The 22,500-nt window shown below is 45.0% G+C and overlaps 1 protein-coding gene across 1 annotated transcript in view; it reads right to left on the minus strand.

Annotated features, from left to right (window-relative positions):
* Window positions 1-22,500, minus strand: part of LOC115187885 (CUB and sushi domain-containing protein 3-like) — a 1,475,978-nt gene that overhangs the window by 241,997 nt on the left and 1,211,481 nt on the right. Inside the window, 4 exon segments of the mRNA XM_029746934.1 lie at window positions 1,464-1,655; window positions 3,049-3,251; window positions 4,836-4,962; window positions 9,114-9,305. Coding sequence (XP_029602794.1) covers window positions 1,464-1,655; window positions 3,049-3,251; window positions 4,836-4,962; window positions 9,114-9,305 — 714 coding nt within the window.

Raw genomic sequence — 22,500 nt, forward strand, 5'->3', positions numbered from 1 at the left:
TGTACAGCCCCACCAATACAGCTGGGAGGGCTGATAAACCAGTTATATTTCATGTACAGCCCCACCAATACAGCTGGGAGGGCTGATAAACAAGTTATATTTAATGTACAGCCCCACCAATACAGCTGGGAGGGCTGATAAACCAGTTATATTTAATGTACAGCCCCACCAATACAGCTGGGAGGGCTGATAAACCAGTTATATTTAATGTACAGACCCACCAATACAGCTGGGAGGGCTGATAAACCAGTTATATTTAATGTACAGCCCCACCAATACAGCTGGGAGGGCTGATAAATCAGTTATATTTAATGTACAGCCCCACCAATACAGCTGGGAGGGCTGATAAACCAGTTATATTTAATGTACAGCCCCACCAATACAGCTGGGAGGGCTGATAAACCAGTTATATTTAATGTACAGCCCCACCAATACAGCTGGGAGGGCTGATAAACCAGTTATATTTAATGTACAGCCCCACCAATACAGCTGGGAGGGCTGATAAACCAGTTATATTTAATGTACAGCCCCACCAATACAATTGGGAGGGCTGATAAAACAGTTATATTTAATGTACAGCCCCACCAATACAGCTGGGAGGGCTGATAAACCAGTTATATTTAATGTACAGCCTCACCAATACAGCTGGGAGGGCTGATAAACCAGTTATATTTAATGTACAGCCCCACCAATACAGCTTGGAGGGCTGATAAACCAGTTATATTTCATGTACAGCCTCACCAATACAGCTGGGAGGGCTGATAAACCAGTTATATTTAATGTACAGCCCCACCAATACAGCTGGGAGGGCTGATAACCCAGTTATATTTAATGTACAGCCTCACCAATACAGCTGGGAGGGCTGATAAACCAGTTATATTTAATGTACAGCCCCACCAATACAGCTTGGAGGGCTGATAAACCAGTTATATTTAATGTACAGCCTCACCAATACAGCTGGGAGGGCTGATAAACCAGTTATATTTAATGTACAGCCCCACCAATACAGCTGGGAGGGCTGATAACCCAGTTATATTTAATGTACAGCCTCACCAATACAGCTGGGAGGGCTGATAAACCAGTTATATTTAATGTACAGCCCCACCAATACAGCTGGGAGGGCTGATAACCCAGTTATATTTAATGTACAGCCTCACCAATACAGCTGGGAGGGCTGATGAACCAGTTATATTTAATGTACAGCCCCACCAATACAGCTGGGGTGGCTGATAAACCAGTTATATTTAATGTAAATCCTCACCAATGCAGCTGGGAGAGCTGGGCTGCAAGTAGTATAGTATAGATCAGTATAGTATAGATCAGTATAGTATAGCTCAGTATAGTACAGCAGTAAATCCTCACCAATGCAGCTGGGAGGGCTGGGCTGCCAGTAGTATAGTATAGATCAGTATAGTATAGATCAGTATAGTATAGATCAGTATAGTACAGTAGTAAATCCTCACCTATGCAGCTGGGAGGGCTGGGCTGCCAGTAGTATCTGTTGTCCACCTGGATGCAGGTGATCTTGCTCTCTCCCTGCAGCTCATATCCTGGATCACAGGAAAAGGTCACCGTATCATCTGGTTCTCTCCCCTCTCCGTTACGACTGCCGTTCATAGGCATGCCTGGATCTCTGCAGGCTGTCGCCACTGAACCTGGAGGCACACAGCACATGACATTATACTGCAGCTGAAGGACACACAGCAGACATGACACAACAGCTGAAGGACACACAGCAGACATGACATTACACAACAGCTGAAGGATACACAGCAGACATGACATTACACAACAGCTGAAAGATACACAGCAGACATGACATTATACAACAGCTGAAGGACCCACAGCAGACATGACATTACACAACAGCTGAAGGACACACAGCAGACATGACATTACACAACAGCTGAAGGACACACAGCAGACATGACATTACACAACAGCTGAAGGATACACAGCAGACATGACATTACACAACAGCTGAAGGACACACAGCAGACATGACATTACACAACAGCTGAAGGATACACAGCAGACATGACATTACACAACAGCTGAAGGACACACAGCAGACATGACATTACACCACAGCTGAAGGACACACAGCAGACATGACATTACACAACAGCTGAAGGATACACAGCAGACATGACATTACACAACAGCTGAAGGACACACAGCAGACATGACATGACACAACAGCTGAAGGACACACAGCAGACATGACATTACACAACAGCTGAAGGACACACAGCAGACATGACATGACACAACAGCTGAAGGACACACAGCAGACATGACATTACACCACAGCTGAAGGACACACAGCAGACATGACATTACACAACAGCTGAAGGACACACAGCAGACATGACATGACACAACAGCTGAAGGACACACAGCAGACATGACATTATACAACAGCTGAAGGACACACAGCAGACATGACATTACACCACAGCTGAAGGACACACAGCAGACATGACATTACACAACAGCTGAAGGACACACAGCAGCCATGACATTATACTACAGCTGAAGGACACGCAGCAGACATGACATGACAGAACAGCTGAAAGACACACAGCAGACATGACATTACACAACAGCTGAAAGACACACAGCAGACATGACATGACACAGCTGAAGGACACACAGCAGCCATGACATTACACAACAGCTGAAGGACACACAGCAGACATGACATGACACAACAGCTGAAGGACACACAGCAGACATGACATTACACCACAGCTGAAGGACACACAGCAGACATGACATTACACAACAGCTGAAAGACACACAGCAGACATGACATGACACAGCTGAAGGACACACAGCAGCCATGACATTATACTACAGCTGAAGGACACACAGCAGACATGACATGACAGAACAGCTGAAAGACACACAGCAGACATATGAGATCAGTTAGCTTCCCAGTTCATATGAGACCAACTATTACAGAGTTGAAGGTAAATAGAATAAATAAATGCTATTCTTTCTTGTCACTCAAGAAACGGACAGGTATTTTCTTGAAACACTCACTTGAGAAGTCGATGGCGAAGCCAGACTTGGTGATGTAGAAGTCAGTCTGGAACTGAATGGTGACCACGTTGAGGGTGCTGTGAATCCCCTCGGGGAGGAGGGAGCCAGACACCTCCCTCAGAGACATCTCATTTTCTGCTGCTCCGTCCCAAACCTCCAGGATGTCGTGAGATGCCTCCGTGTCGAACGCCAGGAACTGGAGGCTTAGGGAGGAAGGGATTTAAATCGGATGAAATAAACCAGATTTGGCCAAGACAACACCAATTTCAAATCATAAATTCTTCATATTCTATTTTGTATTCGCTTGAGGTTGTGTGCATTTTCTGTTGACTCTATCGCCTCTGTCTGGCAGGACAAACCATCTGAAAACTATTCACATCCTCCATTTGACTGGTGCCAGGAACTGGAGGGCTAGTTGGGAAGGATGGGGATCCGATGAGACAAACCAAGTCCACAGTCAGGCAGCTACAGGCATACAGTACCTCTACAGGCAGTCACCAACTGTGTACTATGAATCTTTAATTACATGGTTCTGACTAAGTATTAACAATATCTGGAAATGCAGAAGGCTATGTTTTGTAATGCACTGATATGTGAGGTAACAGACAAGGATGCCCCATTTAAAAAATAATAATAATAATAATAATAATATCATGGTATAAAGGGAGATGCGTACCAGGGTTTTCGTTATGCAAAATGTGCCGCCGGACAAGGTGACTGGGAAGATTTTAATTTACCGGCCATTTTTAGTAAATTATCTGACCCATAATCATTTGGTTCATGTAACCCATTAGGGTGTCCATCCCACGGGACTCATAATGACAGAAATCATATTTAGATTATGGTAATTCATCTTTATAGACCGTGTAAAACTTCCTGTAATGAAGCTGACCAATTAAAACATCACTTTCAAACAGTTTCCTAAAATATAATTCGTGTGAAAAACACCATTCTTAACAGTGCACCCTGATGTGAACGGTTTCAAATGGGACAGAGATCTCAGTTATAAACTTAGAAAGAGGAGGGGGAGATCTAAAGATGCATCAACTAGGATGGGTTGCTAATAAGACTAGGATTGTGTCTTTGACTTCTGAACAAATGAAAGAACGCTTATAAAAAAAAAAAACAATAGAACAGGAGAGAAATGTTGGTTACAATGGCATATGAGGAAGTCTTTATAAAATAACTGTTTGCGCGTTTCTATGGTCGGATATTGCCAGGAGCAACGAGCTGAGGAGCTGCAACCCCTGGAGCTGTCTGACAAGTGATAATCAGCTCAAAATAGGCTCTGTATTCTGTGCTCATGTGATAAATAAGAAACATGATGACTAACGAAAATACACACGCCCCAATTTAATTATACACATTTTGCAAATTAACCTAAAGACCGATAAGCATGCCGGTCAAATGTATTTCCATCGACTGATATTTCCAACAATGAATACAAAGCAATGTTTTGCAATGGGATTGTTTTTTTTCTCCCACTCAATTTGGCTTGCAACAATTACTTATCGGCTTTTCTTATTTATTTTTTTAATCAGTCAAAAGCCGGCAATTACCGGCTAAGGGAAACTCTGATGCGTACTGTGCATTATGAATCATAATAAAATAATCAAAGTAAGTAAATATTTGACATGATGTTATCTGAAACAACAGCAGGACTCTTTTGTAATACATTAATTTAGAAATTGTTCTGTATGGTACCAGACAAGGGTACCCCAATTTGCCTATTAGTTTTGTGGTAAGAAGATAATATTCAATTCCAAGTCTATATTTGAAGTAGCTACCTGACGATGTTGCCAGAGTTGACAGTGATGGTCCAGGTACAGCGCAGGTTGTTGTCGTAAGGAAATGGATATCCAGGAGACAGGATGCGCCCTGTAGACTCACCTTTGAACCTACCGCCACACTCCGCTGCAGGCACACACACGCACACAGAAACACACACACACACACCAAAAACAGGTCACTAACAGGTCATCCGACCTTGTCAACATCCAACATCTAAACAACAGAACATTTCCCTTGAGAGAAAATGTATTAAAGAAAATACATGCAGACACACCTGCCAGACTTCTCAAATCAAACTATTCCCAGTTATTCAACACAGAGAAAACAAAAACAGAATAGAGATCTGAATACAAATGACTAGCAGTTAGTAAATCCTTGCCTGGAGTAAAGCTCCTTTCTCCTTGTACCTGGTAATGGAATGGTGTACGGTAGACAACAGTACCTAAAGTACTTAGAAATGCAAAACGTGTTTCGCCTAAATTATGCCTCTTAATGGCGCCATTAATTACCTTTAAAAGACTGTCCAGAAAATATAAATGTGCCTGGTCCTGGTCTGTGGGAGAGAGACTCACCACTGCACATATGAATTTCTCAGCTATTGTCCTGGTTATCATCAACATCGCTGACAAACTATCCACATTTCATTATTGGATAAATGACATAATCTAACAACAGAACCATGACAGGTATCGAAGCGGTAAGGAAGCCATCTCATCAACTGTCTTGCTGTGTGCTCTCTCTCTCTCTCTCTCTCTCTCTCTCTCTCTCTCTCTCTCTCTCTCTCTCTCTCTCTCTCTCTCAATTTCAAATTAAGGGGCTTTATTGGCATGGGAAACATATGTGTACATTGCCAAAGCAAGTGAAATAGATAATAAACAAAAGTGAAATAAACAATAAAAAATGTACAGTAAACATTACACTCACAGAAGTTCCAAAAGAATAGAGGCATTTCTATTTACAGTGTTGTAACGATGTGCAAATAGTTAAAGTACAGAAGGGAAAATAAATAAACATAAATATGGGTTGTATTAACAATGGTGTTTGTTCTTCACTGGTTGACCTTTTCTTGTGGCAACAGGTCACACATCTTGCTGCTGTGATGGAACACTGTGGTATTTCACCCAGTAGATATGGGAGTTTATCAAAATTGGATTTGTTTTCGAATTCTTTGAGGATCTGTGTAATCTGAGGGAAATATGTGTCTCTAATATGGTCATACATTGGGCAGGAGGTTAGGAAGTGCAGCTCAGTTTCCACATCAGTTTGTGGGCAGTGGGCACATAGCATAGTCTTCTCTTCTCTTGAGAGCCAGGTCTGCCTACGGCGGCCTTTCTCAATAGCAAGGCTATGCTCACTGAGTCTGTACATAGTCAAAGCTTTCCTTAATTTGGGTCAGTCACAGTGGTCAGGTATTCTGCCACTGTGTTCTCTCTGTTTAGGGCCAAATAGCATTCTAGTTTGCTCTGTTTTTTTGTAAATTCCTTCCAATGTGTCAAGTAATTATCTTTTGGTTTTCTCATGATTTGGTTGGGTCTAATTGTGTTGATGTCATGGGGCTCTGTGGGGTGTGTTTGTGTTTGTGAACAGAGCCCCAGGACCAGCTTGCTTTGGGGACTCTTCTCCAGGTTCATCTCTCTGTAGGTGATGGCTTTGTTGTGGAAGGTTTGGGAATCACTTCCTTTTAGGTGGTTGTAGAATTTAACGGCTCTTTTCTGGATTTTGATAATTAGCGGTCCCTCTCTCGTGTTTCTCTCTCTCTCTGAAGCTCTATCTCTCTCTGTTTTACATACAATAAACTCTCTGTACCTGTTGAAAATGATTTGTTATTCAAGCTGGATAAAAGACTTCCTGTCAAAACAGTGTTAGCTCCAGCTCTTTAAGCCAGACACTGTTTAACAACCAAAAGACTGCAAACACAAGAATCCTTCTCTCTCTCTCTCTCTCTCTCTCTCTCTCTCTCTCTCTCTCTCTCTCTCTCTCTCTCTCTCTCTCTCTCTCTCTCTCTCTCTCTCTCTCTCTCTCTCTCTCTCTCTCTCTCTCTCTCTCTCTCTCTCTCTCTCTCTCTCTCTCTCTCTCTCTCTCTCTCTCTCTCTCTCATATACACTAAACTCTCTGTACCTGTTGAAAACCATTTGTTATTCAAGCTGGATAAAAGACTTCCTATCAGTGAAGTGTTAGCTCCAGCTCTTTAGGCCAGCCACTGTTTAACAACCAAAACACTGCATACAATAGTAGCTCACAGGAAATATTCCTGAATAAATACATGTTAAATAGAGAAACCAAAGCTCCATGGCATTTATAGAGCCATTCTGTAGCTACACCTGCAGAATATTTATGTCCATTTTTACCATAATCTATCAGCACAAGACACTGAAGAACACACAGCTTCTCTACACCTGCTAGATTCAAGCTAATAGCTTGAGCAGTTTGTCCTCCTTGCCTTGCATGGATTGAACCTAATGCAGCAATCTACACATGTAACACTGTTCACTGACAGAAAGGATGGAATACGGCAAGTATGGATGATTTGGCTAGACATGCATTAATCAATGAGCTTCTAAAAAGAGACATTTAAATGTTTTCACATCACTCAAAAGGAAGTAAATAATAAAACACTACAATACAGCAGAAATCTGGCACACTATTTAACGTAAAGAATCAGCTGGCATCGAGACTATTTAACGTAAAGAATCAGCTGGCCTCACGACCATTTAACATGAAGAATCAACTGGCATCAAGACCACTTAACATAAAGAATCAACTGGCATCAAGACCATTTAACATAAAGAATCAACTGGCATCGAGACCATTTAACATAAAGAATCAACTGGCATCAAGACCATTTAACATAAAGAATCAACTGGCATCGAGACCATTTAACATAATCAGCTGGCATCAAGACCATTTAACATAAAGAATCAACTGGCATCAAGACCATTTAACATAATCAGCTGGCATCAAGACCATTTAACATGAAGAATCAGCTGGCATCAAGACCATTTAACATGAAGAATCAGCTGGCATCACAACCACTTAACATGAAGAATCAGCTGGCATCAAGACCACTTAACATGAAGAATCAGCTGGCATCAAGACCACTTAACATAAAGAATCAGCTGGCATCAAGACCATTTAACATGAAGAATCAGCTGGCATCACGACCATTTAACATAATCAGCTGGCATCACGACCATTTAACATAATCAGCTGGCATCAAGACCATTTAACATGAAGAATCAGCTGGCATCACGACCATTTAACATAATCAGCTGGCATCAAGACCATTTAACATGAAGAATCAACTGGCATCGAGACAATTTAACATGAAGAATCAACTGGCATATAGACCATTTAACATAAAGAATCAACTGGCATCGAGACCATTTAACATAATCAGCTGGCATCAAGACCATTTAACATAAAGAATCAACTGGCATCGAGACCATTTAACATAATCAGCTGGCATCAAGACCACTTAACATAAAGAATCAGCTGGCATCAAGACCATTTAACATAATCAGCTGGCATCAAGACCATTTAACATGAAGAATCAGCTGGCATCAAGACCATTTAACATAATCAGCTGGCATCAAGACCATTTAACATGAAGAATCAGCTGGCATCAAGACCATTTAACATGAAGTATCAGCTGGCATCAAGACCACTTAACATAATCAACTGGCATCAAAACCACTTAACATGAGAATCAGTGGCATAAGACAAAAGAAGAAAGCTGGCATCAAGGATTCACAAGAGATCAATTAAGAACAAAACATGAGAGAATGGAAATAAATGAAAAGCGGAACTAACAGTCCGTGGAAATCATGTAGGACTAAATCCCTGGGATTAACACTGAGCTCAGCAATGTTGACTGTCTGATTGGACTGTATACTAATATGGGCTGCCAGAGAAAAGGATGCAGAGAGAGAGAGAGAGAGAGAGAGAGAGAGAGAGGAGAGAGAGATGGAGAGAGAGAGAAGGAGAGAGAGAGAGAGAGGAGAGAGAGAGAGAGAGAGAGAGAGAGAGAGGGGAGAGAAGAGAGAGGAGAGAAGAAGAGAGAGAGGAGAGAGAGGGAGAGGGGAATGGATAGAAAACGAGAGAGAGATGGAGAGAGAGATGGAGAGTTAGGGAGGAGAGAGAGATGGAAGATGATGAGACGAGGATAGAGGAGAGAGATTAGAGAGAGAGAGAGAGAGAGATGAGAGAGGAGAGAGAGAGATGAGAGAGAGAGAGAGAGAGAGAGAGAGAGAAAGAGGGGGACAGGGCAGGATTACCTATGCATGAGGGGAGGTGGTTGTCCCATGCTCTTCTCTCTCGGGTCATGCACTTGAGTATGCCACTTCCGTGCAGGGAATAACCTTGGTCGCAGCCGTACGTGATGGCACTGCCAGCGAAGTGCCCCTGGTCGCTGACTTTGAACCCAAACTGAGGCACCCCGGGATCCTCGCAGTGAGACAGATCAAAACCTGCCAGAGAATTATAGAGTGGAGGAGAAGACAGAGAGGGATAAACAGGTTGGATTATTATAGAGACCATCCTAGAGACAACACACATTATGGAGACCATCCTAGAGACCTCACACATTATGGAGACCATCCTAGAGTTAACACACATTATGGAGACCATCCTAGAGACCACACACATTATGGAGACCATCCTAGAGACCTCACACATTATGGAGACCATCCTAGAGTTAACACACATTATGGAGACCATCCTAGAGACCACACACATTATGGAGACCATCCTAGAGACCACACACATTATGGAGACCATCCTAGAGACAACACACATTATGGAGACCATCCTAGAGACCTCACACATTATGGAGACCATCCTAGAGACCACACACATTATGGAGACCATCCTAGAGACCTCACACATTATGGAGACCATCCTAGAGACCAGGCACACATTATGGAGACCATCCTAGAGACCTCACACATTATGGAGACCATCCTAGAGACCAGACACATTATGGAGACCATCCTAGAGACCAGGCACACATTATGGAGACCATCCTAGAGACCAGGCACACATTATGGAGACCATCCTAGAGACCAGACACACATTATGGAGACCATCCTAGAGACCAGGCACACATTATGGAGACCATCCTAGAGACCTCACACATTATGGAGACCATCCTAGAGACCTCACACATTATGGAGACCATCCTAGAGACCACACACATTATGGAGACCATACTAGAGACCAGACACACATTATGGAGACCATCCTAGAGACCTCACACATTATGGAGACCATCTTAGAGACCAGACACATTATGGAGACCATCCTAGAGACCAGATACACATTATGGAGACCATCCTAGAGACCAGGCACACATTATGGAGACCATCCTAGAAACCACACACATTATGGAGACCATCCTAGAGACCACACACATTATGGAGACCATCCTAGAGACCAGACACACATTATGGAGACCATCCTAGAGACCACACACATTATGGAGACCATCCTAGAGACCTCACACATTATGGAGACCATCCTAGAGACCACACACATTATGGAGACCATCCTAGAGACCACACACATTATGGAGACCATCCTAGAGACCAGACACATTATGGAGACCATCCTAGAGACCACACACATTATGGAGACCATCCTAGAGACCAGACACACATTATGGAGACCATCCTAGAGACCTCACACATTATGGAGACCATCCTAGAGACCACACACATTATGGAGACCATCCTAGAAACCAGACACACATTATGGAGACCATCCTAGAGACCTCACACATTATGGAGACCATCCTAGAGACCACACACATTATGGAGACCATCCTAGAGACAACACACATTATGGAGACCATCCTAGAGACCAGACACATTATGGAGACCATCCTAGAGTTAACACACATTATGGAGACCATCCTAGAGACAACACACATTATGGAGACCATCCTAGAGCCAACACACATTATGGAGACCATCCTAGAGACCAGACACACATTATGGAGACCATTCTAGAGTTAACACACATTATGGAGACCATCCTAGAGACCACACACATTATGGAGACCATCCTAGAGCCAACACACATTATGGAGACCATCCTAGAGCCAACACACATTATGGAGACCATCCTAGAGACCAGACACACATTATGGAGACCATTCTAGAGACCACACACATTATGGAGACCATCCTACAGTTAACACACATTATGGAGACCATCCTAGAGACCTCACACACATTATGGAGACCATCCTAGAGTTAACACACATTATAGAGACCATCCTAGAGTTAACACACATTATGGAGACCATCCTAGAGACCACACACACAAGGACACACGCGCTCACATCATGGCTGCACGACTGGAGACCACACATACACACACAAGGACATACACACACAAGCACATACACACAACACAGAAAACAACGTGTCGGCATTTCGACTAGTAAGTGTTTCTGGGAACCAGCCGTAGTGTCACACAGTGACATATTTTCATTTCTCTACGTTGTAAAGACCAGAGGAGGCTGGTGAGGGGAGGACAGCTCATAATAATGTCTGGAAACGACGTGAATGAAAACGGCATCAAACACATTGAAAACATGTTTGCTACCATTCCACTCATTAACAGCCGTTACCACGAGCCCGTCCTCCCCAATTAAGGTGCCACCAACCTCCTGTGGTAAAGACATTAACTGCGTCCTAAATAGCACCTCGATGCTCTGGTTAAAAAGTAACGCACTATATATGTAGGGAATAGGGTGCCATTTGGGACGAACATTTATTGATTGAGGTGTGGGAATAACGTCCTGCTTCAGAACATAATGACTATGGTGGACTTAAAGTCCCATTAAATGAGTTAGCAGGAAAAGATCCTTTCTGGGCAGAGACAACAATTACAGCTAGCTAATTAACTGCTCAAGTGACTGTGACTGGTTAGCAGGATGGAGAAGTGCTATAGGCCACAGCTCCTCTTAACAGAGGGGGAATATAAACACTGCTCAAAACAAGAGGCCATTTTCAATAAATCTTAACCCTGTGTGTTAGGGATGAAGTCTTAACCCTATGTGTTAGGGATGAGGTCTTAACCCTATGTGTTAGGGATGAGGTCTAAACCCTATGTGTTAGGGATGAGGTCTAAACCCTATGTGTTAGGGATGAGGTCTTAACCCTATGTGTTAGGGATGAGGTCTAAACCCTATGTGTTAGGGATGAGGTCTAAACCCTATGTGTTAGGGATGAGGTCTAAACCCTATGTGTTAGGGATGAGGTCTTAACCCTATGTGTTAGGGATGAGGTCTAAACCCTATGTGTTAGGGATGAGGTCTAAACCCTATGTGTTAGGGATGAGGTATTAACCCTATGTGTTAGGGATGAGGTCTTAACCCTATGTGTTAGGGATGAGGTCTAAACCCTATGTGTTAGGGATGAGGTCTAAACCCTATGTGTTAGGGATGAGGTCTAAACCCTATGTGTTAGGGATGAGGTCTAAACCCTATGTGTTAGGGATGAGGTCTAAACCCTATGTGTTAGGGATGAGGTCTTAACCCTATGTGTTAGGGATGAGGTCTTAACCCTATGTGTTAGGGATGAGGTCTAAACCCTATGTGTTAGGGATGAGGTCTAAACCCTATGTGTTAGGGATGAGGTCTAAACCCTATGTGTTAGGGATGAGGTCTAAACCCTATGTGTTAGGGATGAGGTATTAACCCTATGTGTTAGGGATGAGGTCTAAACCCTATGTGTTAGGGATGAGGTATTAACCCTATGTGTTAGGGATGAGGTCTTAACCCTATGTGTTAGGGATGAGGTCTAAACCCTATGTGTTAGGGATGAGGTCTAAACCCTATGTGTTAGGGATGAGGTCTAAACCCTATGTGTTAGGGATGAGGTCTTAACCCTATGTGTTAGGGATGAGGTCTAAACCCTATGTGTTAGGGATGAGGTCTAAACCCTATGTGTTAGGGATGAGGTCTTAACCCTATGTGTTAGGGATGAGGTATTAACCCTATGTGTTAGGGATGAGGTCTTAACCCTATTTGTTAGGGATGAGGTATTAACCCTATGTGTTAGGGATGAGGTATTAACCCTATGTGTTAGGGATGAGGTCTAAACCCTATGTGTTAGGGATGAGGTCTAAACCCTATGTGTTAGGGATGAGGTCTAAACCCTATGTGTTAGGGATGAGGTCTTAAGCCTATGTGTTAGGGATGAGGTATCAACCCTATGTGTTAGGGATGAGGTATCAACCCTATGTGTTAGGGATGAGGTATCAACCCTATGTGTTAGGGATGAGGTCTTAACCCTATGTGTTAGGATGAGGTCTTAACCCTATGTGTTAGGATGAGGTCTTAACCCTATGTGTTAGGGATGAGGTCTTAACCCTATGTGTTAGGGATGAGGTCTAAACCCTATGTGTTAGGGAGGAGGTATTAACCCTATGTGTTAGGGATGAGGTATCAACCCTATGTGTTAGGGATGAGGTCTTAACCCTATGTGTTAGGGATGAGGTCTTAACCCTATGTGTTAGGGAGGAGGTCTTAACCCTATGTGTTAGGGATGAGGTCTAAACCCTATGTGTTAGGGATGAGGTCTTAACCCTATGTGTTAGGGAGGAGGTCTTAACCCTATGTGTTAGGGATGAGGTCTAAACCCTATGTGTTAGGGATGAGGTCTAAACCCTATGTGTTAGGGATGAGGTATCAACCCTATGTGTTAGGGATGAGGTCTTAACCCTATGTGTTAGGGATGAGGTATTAACCCTATGTGTTAGGGAGGAGGTCTTAACCCTATGTGTTAGGGAGGAGGTCTTAACCCTATGTGTTAGGGATGAGGTCTAAACCCTATGTGTTAGGGATGAGGTCTAACCCTATGTGTTAGGGATGAGGTATCAACCCTATGTGTTAGGGATGAGGTCTTAACCCTATGTGTTAGGGATGAGGTCTTAACCCTATGTGTTAGGGATGAGGTATTAACCCTATGTGTTAGGGAGGAGGTCTTAACCCTATGTGTTAGGGATGAGGTCTAAACCCTATGTGTTAGGGAGGAGGTCTAAACCCTATGTGTTAGGGATGAGGTCTTAACCCTATGTGTTAGGGATGAGGTATTAACCCTATGTGTTAGGGATGAGGTCTAAACCCTATGTGTTAGGGATGAGGTCTAAACCCTATGTGTTAGGGATGAGGTCTAAACCCTATGTGTTAGGGATGAGGTCTAAACCCTATGTGTTAGGGATGAGGTCTAAACCCTATGTGTTAGGGAGGAGGTCTAAACCCTATGTGTTAGGGATGAGGTCTAAACCCTATGTGTTAGGGATGAGGTCTAAACCCTATGTGTTAGGGATGAGGTCTAAACCCTATCTGTTAGGGATGAGGTCTAAACCCTATGTGTTAGGGATGAGGTCTAAACCCTATGTGTTAGGGATGAGGTCTAAACCCTATGTGTTAGGGATGAGGTCTAAACCCTATGTGTTAGGGATGAGGTCTTAGCCCTATGTGTTAGGGAGGAGGTCTTAACCCTATGTGTTAGGGATGAGGTCTAAACCCTATGTGTTAGGGATGAGGTCTTAACCCTATGTGTTAGGGATGAGGTCTAAACCCTATGTGTTAGGGATGAGGTCTTAGCCCTATTTTAAAATTTTTATTTAACCTTTATTTAACCAGGAAGGGCTCATTGAGATTTAAAATCTCTTTTTCAAGAGTGTCCTGGCCAAGATAGGCAGCACCAAGTCATTACAAAAATTACAGACAAACAACATGAAAAACTACAAGTAATCTAGTAAAAACCATAGAATTCACAAGAGTATAACAAAATCAAAAACAGCAAATTAAAAACATTGACAGGTCAGGGAATCAGTCTCAAGATCATTCATCAGTCATTTAAAAATACCAATCGGGACGAGTTCTTCCAGTTTAAAAGTATTTTGTAAGGCGTTCCAAGACGATGGCGCAGAGAACATAAAAGCCCTTTTACCAAATTCAGTTCAGCGAACGAAGAGACGACCCAACACATTTCTGAACAATAAAAATGCCCAAATAAAACGGTAGTAAACCCAAAATGGCTTTGTAAATAAAAGTATACCAGTGACTGAGCCTACGAATGACTAGAGAAGGCCAGCCAACCCTGGTATATAAAGTGCAGTGGTGCATAAAGGTTTTGCAGTTTAAAATAAATCTCAAAGTGCCATGGTAAAAGGTGTCAATTGATCTCAAACACTGAGCGGAAGCATTCATATATAAAATATCCCCATAGTCTAGTAAAGGCATAAATGTAGCTGATACTAGCCGCCTTCTGGATTCAAAAGAAAAACAGGCCTTATTCCTAAAATAAAATCCCAATTTCAGATTCTATATTTTTGTAAATTAAATCTGTGTTAGGGATGAGGTCTTAACCCTATGTGTTAGGGATGAGGTCTTAACCCTATGTGTTAGGGATGAGGTCTTAACCCTATGTGTTAGGGATGAGGTCTTAACCCTATGTGTTAGGGATGAGGTCTTAACCCTATGTGTTAGGGATGAGGTCTTAACCCTATGTGTTAGGGATGAGGTCTTAGCCCTATGTGTTAGGGATGAGGTCTTAACCCTATGTGTTAGGGATGAGGTCTTAACCCTATGTGCTAGGGATGAGGTCTTAACCCTATGTGCTAGGGATGAGGTCTTAACCCTATGTGCTAGGGATGAGGTCTTAACCCTATGTGTTAGGGATGAGGTCTTAACCCTATGTGTTAGGGATGAGGTCTTAACCCTATGTGTTAGGGATGAGGTCTTAGCCCTATGTGTTAGGGATGAGGTCTTAACCCTATGTGCTAGGGATGAGGTCTTAACCCTATGTGCTAGGGATGAGGTCTTAACCCTATGTGCTAGGGATGAGGTCTTAACCCTATGTGCTAGGGATGAGGTCTTAACCCTATGGGTTAGGGATGAGGTCTTAACCCTATGTGTTAGGGATGAGGTCTTAACCCTATGTGTTAGGGATGAGGTCTTAACCCTATGTGTTAGGGATGAGGTCTTAACCCTATGTGTTAGGGATGAGGTCTTAACCCTATGTGTTAGGGATGAGGTCTTAGCCCTATGTGTTAGGGATGAGGTCTTAACCCTATGTGTTAGGATGAGGTCTTAAGCCTATGTGTTAGGGATGAGGTCTTAACCCTATGTGTTAGGGATAAGCATCGTTCCCTTTGTGTTAGGGATGAGGTCTTAACCCTATGTGTTAGGGATGAGGTCTTAGCACTATGTGTTAGGGATGAGGTCTTAACCCTATGTGTTAGGGATGAGATCTTAACCCTATGTGTTAGGGATGAGGTCTTAACCCTATGTGTTAGGGATGAGGTCTAAACCCTTTGTGTTAGGGATGAGGTCTTAACCCTATGTGTTAGGATGAGGTCTTAACCCTATGTGTTAGGATGAGGTCTTAACCCTATGTGTTAGGATGAGGTCTTAACCCTATGTGTTAGGGATGAGGTCTTAACCCTATGTGTTAGGGAGGAGGTTTTAACCCTATGTGTTAGGGATGATGTATTAACCCTATGTGTTAGGGATGAGGTCTTAACCCTATGTGTTAGGGATGAGGTCTTAACCCTATGTGTTAGGGATGAGGTATTAACCCTATGTGTTAGGGATGAGGTCTTAACCCTATGTGTTAGGGATGAGGTCTTAACCCTATGTGTTAGGGATGAGGTCTTAACCCTATGTGTTAGGGATGAGGTATTAACCCTATGTGCTAGGGATGAGGTCATAACCCTATGTGTTAGGGATGAGGTCTTAACCCTATGTGCTAGGGATGAGGTATTAACCCTATGTGTTAGGGATGAGGTCTTAACCCTATGTGCTAGGGATGAGGTCTTAACCCTATGTGTTAGGGATGAGGTCTTAACCCTATGTGTTAGGGATAAGCATAGATAAGCATAGATATATGGGTTCAAATACCATATAGGAACGATATGTTTTAGTGAGAAACGATTCGGTTTGATGCAATAACATTTGTTGCATAAAGAGATTCATTTTCTATTCTAAATTAAAATCTGCTATTGATGGAGCGCATGAGCTGGATCTGACTGAGCTGACTTCTCTCTCTGTGTGTGTGTGTGTGTGTGTGTGTGTGTGTGTGTGTGTGTGTGTGTGTGTGTGTGTGTGTGTGTGTGTGTGTGTGTCTGCATAAATGATGTGCTGTATGTCTATGTAGGCACCTGATCTGAGCCATAAAGCAGACTAGATATCTACCACAACACTACCAGATTAGAGCCATAATGGAGACTAGATATCCACCACTACCCGATTAGAGCCATAATGGAGACTAGATATCTACCACAACACTACCAGATTAGAGCCATAATGGAGACTAGATATCCACCACTACCAGATTAGAGCCATAATGGAGACTAGACGTCCACCACTACCAGATTAGAGCCATAATGGAGACTAGATATCTACCACAACACTACCAGATTATAGCCATAAAGGAGACTAGATATCTACCACAACACTACCAGATTAGAGCCATAATGGAGACTAGATATCTACCACTACCCGATTAGAGCCATAATGGAGACTAGACATCTACCACAACATTACCAGATTAGAGCCATAATGGAGACTAGACATCTACCACTACCAGATTAGAGCCATAATGGAGACTAGACATCTACCACTACCAGATTAGAGCCATAAAGGAGAGTAGATATCTACCACTACCAGATTAGAGCCATAAAGGAGACTAGATATCTACCACAACACTACCAGATTAGAGCCATAAAGGAGACTAGATATCTACCACAACACTACCAGATTAGAGCCATAAAGGAGACTAGATATCTACCACTATCAGATTACAGCCATAAAGGAGACTAGATATCTACCACTATCAGATTAGAGCCATAAAGGAGACTAGATATCTACCACTATCAGATTAGAGCCATAAAGGAGAATAGACATCTACCACTACCAGATTAGAGCCATAAAGGAGACTAGATATCTACCACTATCAGATTAGAGCCATAAAGGAGAATAGACATCTACCACTACCAGATTAGAGCCATAAAGGACACTAGATATCTACCACTATCAGATTAGAGCCATAAAGGAGACTAGATATCTACCACTGTCAGATTAGAGCCATAAAGGAGAATAGACATCTACCACAACACTACCAGAATAGAGCCATAATGGAGACTAGACATCTACCACTATCAGATTAGAGCCATAAAGGAGACTAGATATCTACCACTACCAGATTAGAGCCATAAAGGAGAGCAGATATCTACCACTACCAGATTAGAGCCATAAAGGAGACTAGATATCTACCACAACACTACCAGATTAGAGCCATAATGGAGACTAGACATCTATCACTATCAGATTAGAGCCATAAAGGAGACTAGACATCTACCACTATCAGATTAGAGCCATAAAGGAGACTAGATATCTACCATTATCAGATTAGATGTAACGGCTGTCTTCGTCGTCAGATGAAACAGAGAAGTCATCGTCGGAAAAGGTGGACCAATACGCAGTGGAGGATGTGTTCATCATTAGTGTTTTAATGAAAAAAGAGAACACTACAAAAATAAACAAAAGACGACCGCAAACAGTTCTGTTAGGAAAACACACTAACAAAATACAATTACCCACAAAACCCAAAGGAAAAACATGCTCCTTATGTGTGACTCCCAATCAACAACAACGAACTTCAGCTGTGCCTGATTGGGAGCCACACACGGCCCAAAATGTTATGTTATCGAACTGCTTTGCTTTATCTTGGCCAGGTCGCAATTGTAAATGAGAACTTGTTCTCAACTTGCCTACCTGGTTAAATAAAGGTGAAATAAAAAAATAAAAAAATAAAAAACACAGAAATACAAAAACCTAGAAAAAGAACATAGAACGCCCACCCAATGTAACACCCTGGCCTAACCAAAATAAAGAACAAAAAACCCCTCTCTATGGCCAGGGCGTTACAGTACCCCCCCCCAAGGTGCGGACTCCGGCCGCAAAACCTGACACTGAAGGGGAGGGTCCGGGTGGGCCTTCCTACGGCGGCGGCTCAGGTGCGGGTCATGGCCTCTGCACCACCCTCGGTGTCGCCCTCTTAGGTGGCGCACCTGGCCGCGCCGAAGGTCTGGTGGGCGACCCTGACTGCGCCCGGCTGGCGGGCGGTGATGGTTGTGCCTGGCTGGTGGGCGACCCTGGTTGCGCCCGGCTGGCGGACAGGGATGGCTGCGCCCGGCTGGCGGGCGGTGATGGTTGCGCCTGGCTGGTGGGTGACCCTGGTTGCGCCCGGCTGGCGGACAGGGATGGCTGCGCCTGGCTGGTGGGCGACCCTGGCTGCGCCCGGCTGGCGGGCGGCGATGGCTGCGCCCGGCTGGCGGGCGGCGGTTGGCGGGCGGCGATGGCTGCGGCCGGCTGGCGGGCGGCTGGCGGGCGGCGATGGCTGCGCCCGGCTGGCGGGCACCTGGCCGCGCTGAAGGTCTGGTGGGCGACCCTGGTTGCGCGCGATGGCTACGCCCGGCTGGCGGTGATGGCTGCGCCCGGCTGGCGGGCGACCCTGGTTGCGCCCGGCTGGCGGGCGGTTCTGACTGCTCCGGACAGGCGGGCGGCTCTGGCGGCTCCGGACAGGCGGGCGGCTCTGGCGGCTCCGGACAGGCGGGCGGCTCTGGCGGCTCCGGACAGCCGGGCGGCTCTGGCGGCTCCGGACAGGCGGGCGTCTCTGGCGGCCCTTGACTGGCGGGCAGCTCTGGCGGCTCCTGACTGGCGGGCAGCTCTGGCGGCTCCGGACTGGCGGGCAGCTCTGGCGGCTCTGGACTGGCGGGCAGCTCTGGCGGCTCCGGACTGGCGGGCAGCTCTGGCGGCTCCGGACTGGTGAGACCCACTGGAGGCCTAGTCCTGGGAGGTGGCATAGGACGGACCAGGATGAGGAGACCCACTGGTGGCCTGGTCCTAGGAGGAGGCACAGGACGGACCAGGATGGGGAGACCCACTGGAGGCCTGGACCTAGGAGGAGGCACAGGACGGACCAGGATGGGGAGACCCACTGGTGGCCTGGTCCTAGGAGGAGGCACAGGACGGACCAGGATGGGGAGACCCACTGGTGGCCTGGTCCTAGGAGGAGGCACAGGACGGACCAGGATGGGGAGACCCACTGGAGGCCTGGACCGAGGAGGAGGCACAGGATAAACCGGGCTGTGGGGGAGCACTGGAGTTCTGGTATGTACGCTCGACATGCTTACTCCAGGCTGAATGCCCACTTTGGCCCGGCATGGGCGGAGAGCAGGCATTGGGCGAACTGGACCCTCCCAGCGCTCTGGAGACACAGTGCGCAACGCCGGCGCAGGATAACCTGGACCGAGGAGGCGCACTGGAGACCAGACGCGCTGAGCTGGCACCATCCGCCCTGGCTCGATGCCTGCACTCGCATGGCACTTGCGGGGGGCTGGTATGTAACGCACCGGGCTATGCACACGCACTGGGGACACCGTGCGCTCCACAGCATAACACGGTGTCTTACCAGTACCACGCTGCTTCCGGTAAGCACGGGGAGTTGGCTCAGGTCTACCGCCTGACTCCGCCAATCTCCCCGTGTGCCCCCTTTTGGGGCTGCCTCTCGTGTCTGCTGCGCTCCCTTTCCTCATACCAGCGCCTCTCAGCTCTCGCCGCCTCGATCTCCCACTGCGGGCGGCGATAATCCCCAGCTTGAGCCCATGGTCCTTTCCCGTCCAGGATTTCCTACCAAGTCCACGAATCCTGAACGCTCCTCTCCTGGCGCTTCTCCTTCCTCCGCTGCTTGGTCCGTTGTCGGTGGGTAATTCTGTAACGGCTGTCTTCGTCGTCAGATGAAACAGAGAAGTCATCGTCGGAAAAGGTGGACCAATACGCAGCGGAGGATGTGTTCATCATTAGTGTTTTAATGAAAAAAGAGAACACTACAAAAATAAACAAAAGACGACAGCAAACAGTTCTGTTAGGAAAACACACTAACAAAATACAATTACCCACAAAACCCAAAGGAAAAACATGCTCCTTATGTGTGACTCCCAATCAACAACAACGAACTTCAGCTGTGCCTGATTGGGAGCCACACACGGTCCAAAACAAAGAAATACAAAAAACCTAGAAAAAGAACATAGAACGCCCACCCAATGTAACACCCTGGCCTAACCAAAATAAAGAACAAAAACCCCTCTCTATGGCCAGGGCGTTACATTAGAGCCATAATGGAGACCAGATATCTACCTTTATCAGATTAGAGCCATAATGGAGACTAGATATCTACCTTTATCAGATTAGTGGGCAATGTAGCATATGTTTCTTGTCCCTGTTTTGGTTCATAAATCACCATCAACACTAATTAACTTGTCATTTTTGCAGATTGTTATTTATTGTTTATTATTTATTGTTGAATAGAGTAGCTATGACATAGCCAACGAATATATAGTACACACTTAGGCTGTCCTCATAGTAGAACCCTTTGAAGAACCCTTTTGGTTCCAGGTAGAACTATTTTAGGTTATTTTTGGTCACATCTAGTTTCCTCCAGTCAGTCAGGTTGTAACTGTAAAGGACTGTGGTCATGTCTCCTCCAATCAGTCAGGATGTAACTGTAAAGGACTGTGGTCATGTCTCCTCCAATCAGTCAGGTTGTAACTGTAAAGGACTGTGGTCATGTCTCCTCCAATCAGTCAGGTTGTAACTGTAAAGGACTGTGGTCATGTCTCCTCCAATCAGTCAGGTTGTAACTGTAAAGGACTGTGGTCATGTCTCCTCCAGTCAGTCAGGTTGTAACTGTAAAGGACTGTGGTCATGTCTCCTCCAGTCAGTCAGGTTGTAACTGTAAAGGACTGTGGTCATGTCTCCTCCAGTCAGTCAGGTTGTAACTGTAAAGGACTGTGGTCATGTCTCCTCCAGTCAGTCAGGTTGTAACTGTAAAGGACTGTGGTCATGTCTCCTCCAGTCAGTCAGGTTGTAACTGTAAAGGACTGTGGTCATGTCTCCTCCAATCAGTCAGGTTGTAACTGTAAAGGACTGTGGTCATGTCTCCTCCAGTCAGTCAGGTTGTAACTGTAAAGGACTGTGGTCATGTCTCCTCCAGTCAGTCAGGTTGTAACGGTAAAGAGCCATGCTATGCAGCAGCAACAAGCAGCAGAGAGCACATAAACCCAAAGAGCAGGTCTGTCTTCGTCACAAATTTGCACCCTATTCCCTATATCGTGCACTACTTTTGTTGGGCTCAGGTGGAAAAAAACCTGCACTATATAGGGAATAGGGTGCCATTTGGGACGTAAATTATGATTTATGTTATAGCCTCCTAGCAGACACACAGCACCATGCCAGATGTTATTACAGTATTACAAGTGTCATGCCCAGGATAAATCACAACAGTTACTGCCTCCATTTAGAAAATTACCTGCACGCTTCCCTCTCTAACGACCATGAAAACATCAGATTTCATGTTCTCACAAGATTTAAGCTGACCCTTCCAACCTTGGCCTGGTCCCGCTTCCTGCACAACAAATCACTCATACTGAATTCACTCCGTCTTAGGAACAGGTTTGTTATATTTCAGATGGCAGGATGGGTGGAGGGGGGACGGGACGGGACGGAGGGGACGGAGGGGACGGGACGGAGGGGACAGGACGGACGGGACGGAGGGGACGGGACGGGACGGAGGGGACGGAGGG

This window comes from Salmo trutta, unplaced genomic scaffold (genome assembly GCF_901001165.1).
Source record: "Salmo trutta unplaced genomic scaffold, fSalTru1.1, whole genome shotgun sequence".
NCBI lineage: Eukaryota > Metazoa > Chordata > Actinopteri > Salmoniformes > Salmonidae > Salmo > Salmo trutta.